The sequence below is a fragment of the Saccopteryx bilineata genome, chromosome 2, assembly GCF_036850765.1.
Source record: "Saccopteryx bilineata isolate mSacBil1 chromosome 2, mSacBil1_pri_phased_curated, whole genome shotgun sequence".
NCBI classification, from domain to species: domain Eukaryota; kingdom Metazoa; phylum Chordata; class Mammalia; order Chiroptera; family Emballonuridae; genus Saccopteryx; species Saccopteryx bilineata.
The window spans coordinates 53,633,104-53,647,484 of NC_089491.1; the positions used below are offsets into that span (position 1 = coordinate 53,633,104).

A 14,381-nucleotide genomic window follows, 5' to 3' on the forward strand; every position below is an offset into this window, starting at 1 on the left:
AGACTCCATTAAGTCAGAACTGCAATCTGCTGGTCATCACTTATTTCACCAATACAATCTTTAAATACATATATATATTGAAACTGGTGAATAATTGCATTGAAACAATATCTATTCTTTTCTGAAAATACATGCACTAGGAAGCTCTAAGCATTGTGAAAGGATGTACGTCTGAGTTTATATAATATTTGAAGATGTTTTAGTTTCACTAGTAACTTTTTTGAACAATTATAAGGTTTATATTATTTGAAAGAAGTAATTATATCAATTTACATTTTAATATTTCCAACTGCTGTTCGTTGCTATGTAATACTAGCAAAAAATGGCAACAAATCATACATCATATTGCCATGAAATATTTTAAAACAAACGCTCCAAGTCGGTCTGTTATGAAACAATGTGTGTTTAGGGAACTACGCACTAACTTACATGGAAAAAACTTAGGAGACAACAAACACCAACTTAATTCATCTCATTGTTAATCATCATTCGACAAAACAGATTTTTTTTGAAAATAGATTTCTTGCATACGAGAAAGTGTCTGGTATAATATATTTATAAACTGAATTAAAAAGAAATAACACTTAGAAATGATCACAATGATAAAAATGCCTACGACTAAAAACTGCAAACTTGTGACAAGGTTGTTTGTACTGTTAACTTCATGTTAGTTTAATGTGGCAGATGACTACTTAAATTCAATCTTGAAACTTATGCATTTGGTAATTCACTTCAGGATATGATAATATTTATATATAAATATGTTCTCCAGTGTAAAATAAAGCCTGAGTGACTTTTTATTAAATGCATTCTCAAGTCAGAAATCATTTTATTGTTCCCACACCTAGCCATTAATTTATTTTTGCCAAGAGCTTATAAATGCTTACTGTCTTGTCTGGAGAACAGTTCATACAGCTAAGCGTCATAACAGAGAAGAAAATGTAAAACTCACCAGTGGCATCAGCTTTAGATTTGAGCTCGTTCTCATACATTTTGACGTTGCAATTAAAAGTCTAACTGAAAAATATTGCACTTTTCAGTAGAGGTCTGACAACTGCCCCTATGTTACCCCACAACTAGAATCCCAACAGACTGCATTAATGAGATTAAATGAAAGAGGAGTTAAAGGCATCAACTGTTCCATTTCATTAAGTAAGGGTGAAGGGCTGCCCAGGCAAGGAAGGCGGAGGGAGAATGCTGGTTTTGCTTTTTGATACTACTTATTCATGAAAGAATGCAGCATTTGTTAAATCACAATCAGCAGTTTAAAAACATCACTCCCCTCCATCTCACCCCAGAATTGTATATATATGATATAATTTCTGCACTTCAATTCTCCTTTATTTTCATCTTGTTGGAATAAGCATATGCCATGTAACAGAGTCATCTCTGTGATTTTAAATATATAATATTAATTTCCTTCAGGATGAGTTTGCTCCATTTATTTTGGACCTTCTGTTGAGGTCTAGGGATGACGGATTGCGTAAAAGTATTATCACATTCTGTCCTTCCAAATATTGGATCAAAGTTGTCAATGAACACAAGTACCTGTATTTTAAAGTCAAAGAAAATATGCTTGCCTTACAGCTGCAGTGGCAACAACGCCTAGGAATAAGTTTGGGACTTCATACTATATAGATGGGCCACCGGGTCCCAACCCTGAGGTCTAAAGTGACTTTATTCTCCCAGCATGCCTCAGGGCTTGCACTTATAAAATAAGAATGATGAAGACACACAAACAGAAATTCCTGATCCTGAATACCTGTCACTAGGAAGGATAAACACATGAATACGTAAAAATTGCTTTGACTTCCATAGAAAAGTGCATGACCTTTATGGGAGAGCAAACTGCTCACATGAGTGTTAGCTTTATTTAACTTTTGCTTAGACTTGCTAAATTGTTTTGAGGCTAAACCTCAAATCTTTCTCTTTACCCTCTCCTCTCTACCACCTTTGACAGCCCTTATTTTCTTTTCACTAATCCCTTGTCACAAATGATTTCTTGATCTCCTTCCCTTCTGTTACTTTTGTCTCTTAAACATCTTCCCTTTTCCTGGCTCACATTGTATTAGAACTTTTTTTAAAAATTTATTAATTGATTTTAGAGAGAGACAGAAGCTACTTTTTGATGAGAACAAAAGCAAGGCGTGGAGACATGATTAGAGGAGGACGGGTAAACCCATCTAGTATTATGTCAGCATTGTAGAGCTGAGTCCAAAGGATGCCCATTGAAATAACCTGGAGAATTTAAAAATACTGATGCCCAGAGATTTCTCTCTTACCTTCCATTGATTCATTTGGTGTAGGGCCAAGGTATCTGGGGTTTCAAAACATTTCTAAAGTGATTCTAATGGGCAACCAGGACTGAAGATTATTGGGATGTCTCTCAGAATCACCAGAGACATGTTTTTAAATGTAGATTCGTGCTCCCACCAATTACTGAGTCAGACACTTCTGAGGAGGGGCCTGGAAAGCTATAATAAAAGGCACACAGGTGTTTGCTGTGATAGGTAAATTTGGGAAAAGCTTGAGGAAAGAACCTTGGCCTTCGAATTAAAACATCTGGTTTAGAGTTCTTGGGTAGATTACTTAACATTTTCTGTGCCTCAGGTTTCATATCTCTAAAATAAGATTGTAACACCTACCCACTAGAATTGTATGAGGAGTAAATGTGAAAGTCTTTAGCACAGAGCCTGGTACATATTGAAAATTCAGTAAATATATTTAAAAATGAAACTGCCTACCTTTGCTGATCTCCAACACATGCATTTTGGCTGTTGACTCTGGTTATCATTTGTTTCTTCAACGAGTACAATTGATTAACAAATTAATAATACTACAAATACTAAGCAATGAGAAATAAGTATTATGGAGCTCAATAGTCCATATGTATTAAAAACCTGTAAATCTAATTCCATTTAAATTATTTCATTGTAATTGTCAGTTTTATGTATAATACTAGAAAAAATAATGGTTTCAGAAGACCTTTTGGAAGTGAGGAATGGGAAAGTCATTTAAAAACTCTTTTTGGGCCCTGGCCGGTTGGCTCAGTGGTAGAGCATCGGCCTGGCATGCAGGAGTCCCAGGTTCAATTCCCGGCCAGGGCACACAGGAGAAGCGCCCATCTGCTTCTCCACCCCTCCCCCTCTCCTTCTTCTCTGTCTCTCTCTTTCCCTCCCGCAGCCAAGGCTCCATTGGAGCAAAGTTGGCCCGGGCACTGAGGATGGCTCCATGGCCTCTGCCTCAGGCACTAGAATGGCTCTGGTTGCAACAGAGCAATGCCCCAGATGGGCAGAGCATCGCCCCCTGGTGGGCATGCCAAGTGGATCCTGGTCAGGCACATGCAGGAGTCTGTCTGACTGCCTCCCCATTTCCAACTTCAGAAAAATACAAAAAACAAACAAAAAAACCCCCTTTTTTTGGTCAGAAAGTAAGCAGACTTGGGTGATACCAGATGCTTCATGTGTTATAGTTTAAATGAGTAGACAGAATTGTTCTCTGTGAACTATTGAAATGATATTAAATACTAACTTGTATGGCATGAGAATTTATAGACACAATTCTTAGGGTGCTGAAAGCCAGATCTCAGGCTTAGAAAGTTATATCTTTTCATGCCTCCTAAGCCTTGAAAACTATCCAGCTCCTGCTCTGGCCAAAGGAAGTGATTTCTAAGACATCAGAACAGACTCACTGACATCCCGATGCACAGAGAATGCTTGTTTCCCCAGAAACAAGGGGCAGGGTTGGGACTGGAGCACATGCACTGGGTTGGGACCCAGTCTGTATAAGAGACAATATGGTCAGGAAAGAAGGAAGAAATAGTTGGGATTTCTCTAGAGTTACAGTTTTATCATATCACTTTCCCTCTTAAAAACTCAGCTCTTCGTGATTCATAGGCTAACCTAATCTCCGTGGCCTGCTTTTTCAGCCTAGGTCAGCTCTGTCTTTAGGTACTCATCCTATGATCCAGGGCCAGAGGCATCCATCTACCTTCAAATTTTGCCCCCAAATCCTCCCTTCTCTGTTTTTTCCCCCTCACATCCCGCTCCTCTTTGGTCATCCTGAAGGTCTTGCTCCACTGTGCTCCAACTACCCACATCTGACCAGCTCGACTCCTACCACCTCCACAAAGCATCCCTGACCACTCCATCCACAGTGATTACCCTGGGCTCCTGTGTCCCCACCACTCATTTGGTCCTGGTATTCTTCATTAATCCTCTTTATATGCTTACCTTTCACCTTGACTCTAAGCTCCTTAGGGATAAAGCCCTCTATGTGTGTCTCCCAGTGTCTAGCACCGAGAGGCAGTGAAATGCATGGAGTTGATCAGTGGGTAAGGGCATATCTGCTGACTGACCACAGCACTGGGGACCACAGACAAGTCTCACCACCTACTCCCTCCATTTCCTCTGTGTTTCACTTTGATTGCTTATCTTTGGGGTGTGTAGGCTTATTTGTTTGCTGCTACTTAATGGAGATGAGAGGAGGTTAAGGAAAAAAAGCTCTTTCTTATTTTTGCTCTTTGTTTAATTATAATTGGTTCCTAGTATAGGAGCAAGGAGGCTGGAACAAAAAACTTCTATTTCTTGTTTTCCCTTCATCAACTGCTTTTCCTTTTATCCCCTTTGTTTGGCATTTCATTGTCACTTTGGACTATTGTTCCATTGGTTGAGGTCTTTCCCAGTCCAGTTGGTAGATTTGTTTTTCTCTGGTTAGAAGTGTTATTATTAAAGGCAAGAGGGAGTTGATTTCTCCCCCAGATGACTCTCCCTTGACCCTGTTCCACTATAGGTGGTGGCTCCTCTACACTCGTCACACCAGCGTGGTACTTAGACTGCTCAAACATTAAGCTAATGTGACTAAAAAGTTCTTTAAAAAAATCTCCTAATATTAGGAAGGAGGTAAATGAGAGATGAAGCTTCTTAAACAAAGAAGTGTCATAAAAGAGACATAGCTTGGTTTTATAAGAAACTATCCCTGTTCAGCACTGTGGTTCTCAAAGTGTAGTTCCCCAGCACAACTGGGTCAGCAGCATCACCTGGGAACTTGTTAGGGATGTAAATTCCTGGGTCTTGCCCAAGGCCTCCTGAGTCAGAACCTGATATGTATCTCTCTCTCTCTCTCTCTCTCTCTCTCTCTGTGTGTGTGTGTGTGTGTGGTATCCAGCAGTCTACCCTCTGATGGTTCTGATGCACACTCATGATTTAGAGCCACTGGTTTACCATGTGGGTTTTCCAATCAGGAGGAGCTAGAGCTAACTGGCAGCTCTCATGCAATGGGTGTGTGGACTAGACAAATATTTAATCTTCTGATGCCTCAGTTTTATCATTTGCAAAACTGACCTGATAGAAGTGTTGAAGAATTTAAAGTGTGATTTTAAAATATCAGATTCCCAAGAATCTGATAGACCAATTCAGTTAGAATTTTTATAAGACCAGGGATTTTTATTTTATAGAAGATACCAATATAATTCTGAAGTACAGAAAATGTATATATTTTGTTATATATTAAAATCAATATTGTCATAAAAGAGATGTGAGATAAAATGTATATAAGAATTAATCATCAGGCCCTGGCTGGTTGGCACAGTAGATAAGAGTGTTGGGCTGACATGCGATGTCCTAGGTTTGATCCCAGGGCAGGGTACACATGAGAAATAATTGTCTATTCTCTTCCCCTTTTTTTCTCCTTCCTGCCTCTCCCTTCCCCTCTCACAGCCAGTGACTTAGTTGGTCTAGGCATCAGCCTCAGGTGCTGAGGATAGTTTGGTTGATTTGAGCATTGGCCCCAGATGGGAATTGACTTGTGGATCATGGTCAGGGCACATGTGAGAGTCTGCCTCTCTGTTTCCCCTCCTCTCACTTAAAAAAAAAATTAATCATCAGTAATTATAGATGTCATATTTATTATTTCCATGATATTGCCCCAATTTTATAGTGGGATAGTACAGAGAAATGTTAAAATATAGGTTCTAGAACAGAGTTTCTCATTCTTGCCATTATTGATATTTGGGATTAGATAATTTTTTTTTTCTGGGGAACTGTTATGTGCATTGTAAACATCATTGGCCTCTATCCACTTGAAACAATATCACTGCTATCCACCCACCCAAGTTGTGAAAACCAAAATGGTTTCTAAATATTGCCAAATATGCTCGGGGGGGGGAGCAAAATGGACCCCAGTTTGCAACTCTGATTTTTCTAGAGTTTCAGTGCCTAGATACAAATTCAGGCTTTACTATTTAACAACTATATGAGTAGAGCAAAGAAACTCCTCTGTGCCTCAGTTTCTGCTCCTGTGAAATGGTGGTAACAGTCATACTTATAGAGTTTTGTTATGCCATTTGAAAAATAAAATAAAAAAGCAAATAAAACACTGAGATCAGTATCTGGAAATGGCAAATGTTATGAACTAAATGTTTATGTCCCTCAAAATTTATATGTTGAGATCTTAACTTCTAATGTTATGGTATTAAGAGATGGGCCTGTAGGAAGTGATTAGGTCATGAGGGTGGAGTAATCATGAATAGAATTAGTGCCCTTATGAAAGGACCCCAGAAAGCTCTCTCAATTGCTTTTCACCAAATGAGGATACAATGAAAAGTCGGCAGTCTGCAACCTAGAAGAGGGCTCTCACCAGAACCTGACCAGACTGGCACCTTGCTTTGGACTTCCAGTCTCCAGAACTATGAGAAAAAGTTTTGTTTGTTTGTTTGATTATAAGCAACCCAGTCTAGGCTACTTTATTATATAAGTCTGAACAGATTAAGACAGTACATATTCAGGAAATGTCAGCTATCCTTAATATATAAAGATAAAGATGGCTCCATGGCCTCCGCCTCAGGCATTTGAATGGCTCTGGTTGCAACAGGAGCAACTCCTCAGATGGGCAGAGCATCACCCCCTAGCGGGCTTGCCAAGTAGATCCTGGTCGGGGGCATGTGGGACTCTGTCTCTCTGCCTCCCCACTTCTCACTTCAGAAACAAAACAAAACAAAACAGCCATTTAGATTGACAAGCATTTTTCTTAACAGTGCTTCTGCTTATTTTCCACTCAAGGGAAAGTTATACAGACAATAAAATGAAAAACAAAGAGACTAGTAACTTTCTTATTGGTTGACATTAGTAACATAACCCAAAATTCAAATGGCAGAAATCTTGGTTCAAGATATACTAACACATTCCTAAAGCTTCTTTCTAACATAAGTTTTAAACTTTAAGAAAATTAACAGGAATAACTTCTCAGTATCACGTAAAATAGATTCCTTCCCTTATATAAGTTGTGAGTTTGATAAAATATGTAAGGTAGTTTTGGGAGAACAGTTTTTACTTACATTAAAAAGTGCTAAATATTTTTAAATACTGTACTCTTTAGAGCAGTTTTACAATGAAATAGAAAGATAGAGACTTTCCACAGAAGTCCTGCTCACACCATGTACAGTCTCTCCCATTATCATCATCACTCACCAGAATGGTACATTTTATAAACAAGCATGAGCTTACATTGACACATCATAATCATCCAAAGTACATGGTTCATGTTAGGGTTCTCTCTTGGTGGTTTGGACAAATGTATAATGGACATATATTAATCATTATAGCATTATATAGAATATTTTCACTCCCATAAAAATCCTCTGTGCTCTGTCTATTCATCTCCTCCTCTCCCACTTCCCCCAGAAACTACTGATTTTTATTGTCTCTGTTGTCTTGCCTTTAATTTTTTTTGATATTCAATAAACACTATTTGACTGAATAATATTTAGTTATGCAGAAAAAATAAGCTATTTATGAGTTAAGACTTAAATATTAAGAAACGGTTGAAATCTAGTCACTTGTTAAATTTGACATTTGTTCATTCAGCAAATACATGTTTGTTGAGTGCATACAATATTCTAGTAACTGAGTTCAATACCTTCCTCTAAGGTCCTTCATAGGCCTGTGTACAATAAGACCATTATTATCTGTATGTAAGTCTACTGTGTAAGAAGAGTAAGAGATCTTCCTGGTCCTCATTTAGCACTTTGCAAGACAACCAATTTCATTATTATATTTCCTTTCTGATCAGTTAAGATGTCATATAGCCGCATGTCTATATTATACCCAGAAACCTTGCTGAAATAAAAGTACTACGTCTCCATTGTTCCATTAGTTCTATCAGTATAATAAACACTATCAAAAATGCTTGGAATTAGTTTGTCATTACCTAATTTTTGTTGTGCCCAAAATGATGCCAGTGATACCCATTTACCTTCCTAGTCCTATGGTTCTAGTCTCCAATTCATTCTAAAGTCTTGCTATTGACTATACTGTATGTGTTTATATATGTATATTATGTACACATATGTAATATATCCATACGAAATTCATATTTCTTTGTTTTTGAATGTGGGGCATTTTAGTTATTTCTAATCTTCTGGAAGCTTTTCATTTTGCCAGGAATCTCAAAGATTGCCATCAAAGATGAAAGGATTTGTAATCCCCACTATATCAGTCATCCGAAGAATTCTGCTTTCTAAAAGTGGCAAGCTTCACCCTCATAACCGTCTATTTGAAGGTGAACTTCAACTCTGCATTACACACTCTTGTCCCTCCTTCCACTTTGAAAGTCAATCTCCTGAGTGGAGGAGATACCACTATTAAAACTATGCAATGCGATCGAAGCTGTTTGCCAAGCTATCTTGACTTGGAAGTTGGCTTCAGATAAGGTCCTTTATAAGCTTGTGTAATAAGACCACTATTATCTGGGACAATGGGAGACAGCAGTAATTTTTTTTTTTTTGTATTTTTCTGAAGCTGGAAATGGGGAGAGACAGTCAGACAGACTCCCGCATGTGCCCGACCGGGATCCACTCCGCACGCCCACCAGGGGCGACGCTCTGCCCACCAGGGGGCGATGCTCTGCCCCTCCAGGGCATCGCTCTGCTGTGACCAGAGCCACTCTAGCGCCTGGAGCAGAGGCCAAGGAGCCATCCCCAGCGCCCGGGCCATCTTTGCTCCAATGGAGCCTTAGGCTGCGGGAGGGGAAGAGAGAGACAGAGAGGAAGGGGGGGGGGAATGGAGAAGCAAATGGGCACTTCTCCTATGTGCCCTGGCCTGGAATCAAACCCAGGTCCCCCCGCACGCCAGGCCGACGCTCTACCGCTGAGCCAACCAGCCAGGCAGGAGACAGCAGTAATTTAGCATGTGTTATAACACAGGATGTTGAATATGTGATAAACTTTGATTATGTTAATCCAGGACACAGGTCTATAAACTACTGCACCTGGGAACGTTCAGATACTCCAGTACTTTCAGGCTTTTGTATAGTGCATTTTCACCAATGAAATTAAAGTTGGTTTTGCATCTCATTTGCATAATCAACCAACTTTCTTTGACTTGTTTGCTTTTCTGATATTCCTGTTTAATAAAAAAAAAAGTCAAATGCTTCTTTTTTTTATCGCTTCATATTCATTTTTGAAATGTCCCCTAATTTTTGTGAGCAGTATATATGATTACATGCTCTTACATGGGCTTCACCCATGCTAGCTCAGAATTTTACAGCAAAACCATTTCTACTTCTCAGAAGCCTGGTCTTCTTCCTTTGTGGCAATCAAATAAAAATAATAACTTTTCTTTTGTAACATCAGTGATTTTTTGTAGGTCACTATTAAAATTAGCACTATTTTCAAATTTATTTTAAAATTGACTTTACTGGTTAATCAAGTTACCCAATTCAAATGTACCATTGAATAATACAGGTATGCTATTCCATAATACATCTGTGCACTGCACTGCACATTCACCACCCCAAGTCAAGTCTCCCTTCATCACTCTTTATCACCCCCTTACCTGCAACATCAGTGATTTTTAAACCCTAGATCTCTAGGCTGTGTCATTTATTGCTGTTAATTAAAATTTATCTTTTTCTTTCTGTATAAAGGCACCAACAACATATCCTATTTTAATGAGAACCAGGTTATTCTGTCAGAAAGAATTCAGGTACAGTCATTAGTACTAAACAAACTCAATAAAATAATTGAGTTTCTCATCTTGTATCTTCTAAGGAACATATTCACCAAGAGACACCTTAACAACCAGATACAGTAAATTTACTTAAAAGTGTTGAAAGTCCAAGAATGGCAGCATTATCTCTGTGTGCAGGCCGAGTTTGCATTAGTAGAAAGAAATCTGTCTCTGAAGTATCTTACGGGGTAGAACTGGGCACGTTTTTTCCCTCGCTCACCCTGGGACATCTTACGGCATCTTACAGCCAACCAAAGTATTGAAAATTTTACTGAGCAGAGTGGGAAACAAATGAAGAATGTAAAACCACATAAGCAAATCACATGTTGCCAAACTCAATGTAGATTTAGCATTCCTGAAGAACAAAATCTTTTATTTCTAACTCAAAATTTAAAAAAAGGAGTTTCTTTTAATCTAGTCAGAAGCAGAAAATTCTGAGAAGCAATCAAAGGCAAATATATCAAGCCATTTACTGTTTTCATTTGCAGAATCCTGTAAGGTTCACAGAATTAAACAGCAGTAGCAGGGTTGAGAACTTAGTATGTGCCAGGCTCTGTGTTAAAAGCTTTAAGGCATTACCTCATTTATTTCTCATAACTCTGGGAGGTAGGTGTTTGTACTCTCAAGTAACTGGTGAAGAAACTGAGGCGCAACAGGGCTAACGAATGGAATCTACAGGGGCGATCTCAGTCTGTGGTCCACAGACTAGCAACACCAGTATCATGACCTGCTCTGCCTGCTGCTTAGATAATGAGAATTCTCTGGCCCACCCCAGATCTACTGAGGTGTGGTTCAGAAACACTAGGAGCGAACATGACAGTAATCTGTATTTTAATAAGCCCTGCAGCTGATTCTAATGACTGCTAAAGTCTGAGAACAATGGCTTTGATGATGTCTGTTTTGGCATTTAAGACCATACTCTAAATTAGATACAAAATATATAGACTTGTTCACAAAAGTGAGAGACATTTAATGCTTCAAAAAACACACACATTTTTTTTTAACTGAGTAGTAAGGTTTCCTTCATCTACTTGAGAAGTCCTGAAAGCCTATGTTCCTAGCCCCTGTGGTTTCAGCAGGGCTAGATGGTCCCTGCAAACAAGGACAAAATACACATTATGCAAGCATTTCCCTCTTTGTTTCTATGGAGCGGACAGATACTGGGTTATCTCCTCGCCAGGGGCAGTCTGGGGAGGGTTGTGGTGGGCAGACTGCCCATACTGTGTCAAATAGAGCGTGCCACTGTGGTTGGGGTTAAATATCTACAGCATGTCCCTCCTGGGGGTCACTTACCAACAAACATTACCATGAGCTTTTGCTTCTAAAGTCGATCTATGGTTCTCTTAACCCTCATGAAATCTGATTACCTGTCATAAATCTGTGTGTCTGAAAAAAAGTCACTTATTTTCTCTTTTTGCCTTTTAAACATGACAGAGACTGGGTTGGCATTTTATTATTGCTATTTTTACTTATTATCATTAGTACCTTTGCTATACTTCATGCTGACTGTAAGTAACTCGAGGACAGAAGGAAAGATTTAAATTCTGGTTTTCCTGAAGAAAGAAAGAAAGAAAGAAAGAAAGAAAGAAAGAAAGAAAGAAAGAAAGAAAGAAAGAAAGAAAGAAAGGAGAGAAACACCTGTTTATCATGATCTCTCCCTTTGTGTCCTATGATGAAAGGGTTCCTATAGAAAACCTGTAGGCTTACCTTATTTTGTCAGAACAAGGGGTAAAATGCTGAATGTGGGTACAGTTTAGTGAACGTAGTAGCACCAGCCCTTCCATTTTATTTATACTTTGTTTTTTCTTCCTAATACTTATTAGGTGTTCTTAAGCACTGTTAAGTAGTAAATTCAAATTATTTTTGAACCACTCAAAAATGATCAAAATATTGCTGCTTTGGAGGTCAACAAAGCCTGGGGAATTTTCAGTGATAAATGTCAAAGACTTAAAAGATTGCTTTCCCTACTCTACTATTTAGGCATCTTTCCCATTTGCACTGAGATATAATTGCCAGGTAGAAATAATTGCTATTTAATATCACTACACTTACTAACAAATAGTAATTGGATGATCTGGAGGAATAAACATTGAATTATTGTATTATAATTGAAAATTAAGAACTGTATCCCACCAGCTGAAATTTTTTTTAGATGAGTCAAGCATGAATGCAGCAGGAACATTTCAATAAATAAAGGATAATATGTATCTTTGACTCTGACAGAAATACTCATAGAGTGAATAACCCAATTTGCCCATGCCCGTGCAACTAATGGGTCCAAGAATAGTTAATGCTCAGAATCTAAAAATTATCTCTTGTTTGCTAAAGGCGATTGATGGGTGATGTGTTGGAGGAGCAGCCGCCTTAGGTATGTTTCAGAAAAGTGCTTATTCTGATTTTCTGAAGAGAGACAAAATCACCTTGCTGAGAAGTTTATATTGCTTAGGGTATGAAAAAGACACAATCTTTAGGATACCTCAGAAAAGGATTCAAATAATATTTACTCAAAAAATAAATGCACATGAGAATTAAGAAAAAGCTAATCATCAGCATTGGATATGTCTGGCCTCCTTTGAGATTCTAGGTGATTAGCTTAGAAAATAATGAAAGGGCATATTTTAAAAGGATCTTGTTCTATGTATATTATAGAAATATGAGGAGAACAAATCAACATTTTGTGCTTAAGCTCCCATTGCATGCTCTGTTTTGTTAATATGGAATGGAATAAACTCTTCATAATGAGCTCTTTGCAATGAGGGCTTTGTGTTTTCCCAAAATTTATATGTTAAAACTCTAACCTCTAATGTGATAGTATTAGGAGTTGGGGCCCTTAGGAGGTAATTAGGTCATGAGGATGGAGCTATTGTGAATAGAATTAGTGTTCTTATAAAGAGAGGCCAGAGAGCTAGATAGTTCTCTCCTTCTGCCATATAAGGACACAATAAAAAGTTGGCAGTCTGCAACACAGAAGGATGACCTCATCAGAACCCTCAGAACCCTGCTGGCACCTTGATCTTGGACTTCCAGCTTCTAGAAATAAATTTCTGCCTCTTATAAGCCTCCCAGTCTATGGTATTTTCTTATATCAACCTGAATGGACTTAGACAGCCCTCTTTCTCTTCCATTGTGGTATAATGGTTATGACAGTAGTGCTCAACCTTTTAAAATTATAGCACTCTTAAGCACGGCAAAGACCTTACAGTGCTCCTACTCCAACCATGCCCACTTTTTAGTGGGTTTCTAAGTATCACTGCATTTCCATATGTAAAGTAGCAAATTTACAATAGGATAGTCTGAATTCTTCATAGAAAAATAAATTAGACATCAGTAAACTATTTCACTAATACTTTGCAGTCGACTAAGTGAATTACTAGTGAATTTGTTGTTAATCTTATGTGAAAATGAAACTCCACAGAATTGTTATTTTTCTAGGATAAGAATGAAAAACAAGAGCTTGTAATTTTTTTTGAGAGGGAGAGAGAGAGAAGAATGAGAAAGAAAGAGAGAGAAAAAGAGAGAGAGAGAGGCATCAACTTGTTGCTCCACTTTAGCTGTGCATCTATTGATTGCTTCTCATACGTGCCTAGACCAGGTATCCAAGTGGCAATCCCAGCATTGAGCCAGCGATCCCAGGTTTAAGCTGGTGACCTCAGGTTTAAAACCTGCAATTTTGGCACTCTGAGTCATTGCTCTGTCCACTGTGCCCCTACTGGCCAGGCAGGACTTGCAATATTTAATTAGTGGCTGGCCTGGAGGAATTTATAAGCCTCCCAGTGAAATGGGGATACCAATTTGAGAAACACGGGTTTGCGTCATGGGCTTTGGACCTGTGCTCATATTTAAGTCCAGTCAAGAAATGCATCCCTAGTCAAGATGATCAATCTCCCTGCATCTCAGTTTCCTTACGTATCAAACTGGTGTGATGGTTCTTATCTCACAGGGTTGTCAAAAGAATAAAATGAAATCCTGTGTGAGATAACTGGCCCATGCTTGGCACACAGAACGGTATCAGCATATGGTGGTCATCATTAAGCAAGAAAACTACCCACTCCATAACTGAGCAAGCTGCACTATGCCAGCGAAAAGCCACAACCCTCGGTGTACAGGATTCCTGCATTTTCCTCATCTCTGTAGGCTGAGACTCCTCCCAGAGTCCCACCACAAGGGATGCAATGTTTTGGGAATGAATACCTAGAGTTCTTATATAAGAGTTGACATTATCATATGCCAAGAAAAGCTCTCCCCTTTACCATGTGCATTTCTACCTCCAGGGGGCCCTCATCTCCCAAGCTGGTTCTTACTACCTATCATTTCATGACAGGGAAAATTAAACATACCAGTTAATTCAGCAATAAATTCTTATCAAATACACACTGA

General features: G+C 38.6%; 1 protein-coding gene across 2 annotated transcripts in view; it reads right to left on the minus strand.

Moving 5' to 3' along the window:
* RORB (RAR related orphan receptor B) overlaps window positions 1-14,381 on the minus strand; it is a 196,840-nt gene that overhangs the window by 69,482 nt on the left and 112,977 nt on the right. Inside the window, exon 1 of one of the 2 annotated variants that reach the window (XM_066257081.1) lies at window positions 953-1,068. The exons of the other annotated variant lie outside the window; for it this stretch is intronic. Coding sequence (XP_066113178.1) covers window positions 953-992 — 40 coding nt within the window. The 5' untranslated portion in view covers window positions 993-1,068. Of the gene's footprint in view, window positions 1-952; window positions 1,069-14,381 lie in introns of those variants that run through there. 2 annotated transcript variants of the gene reach the window in all.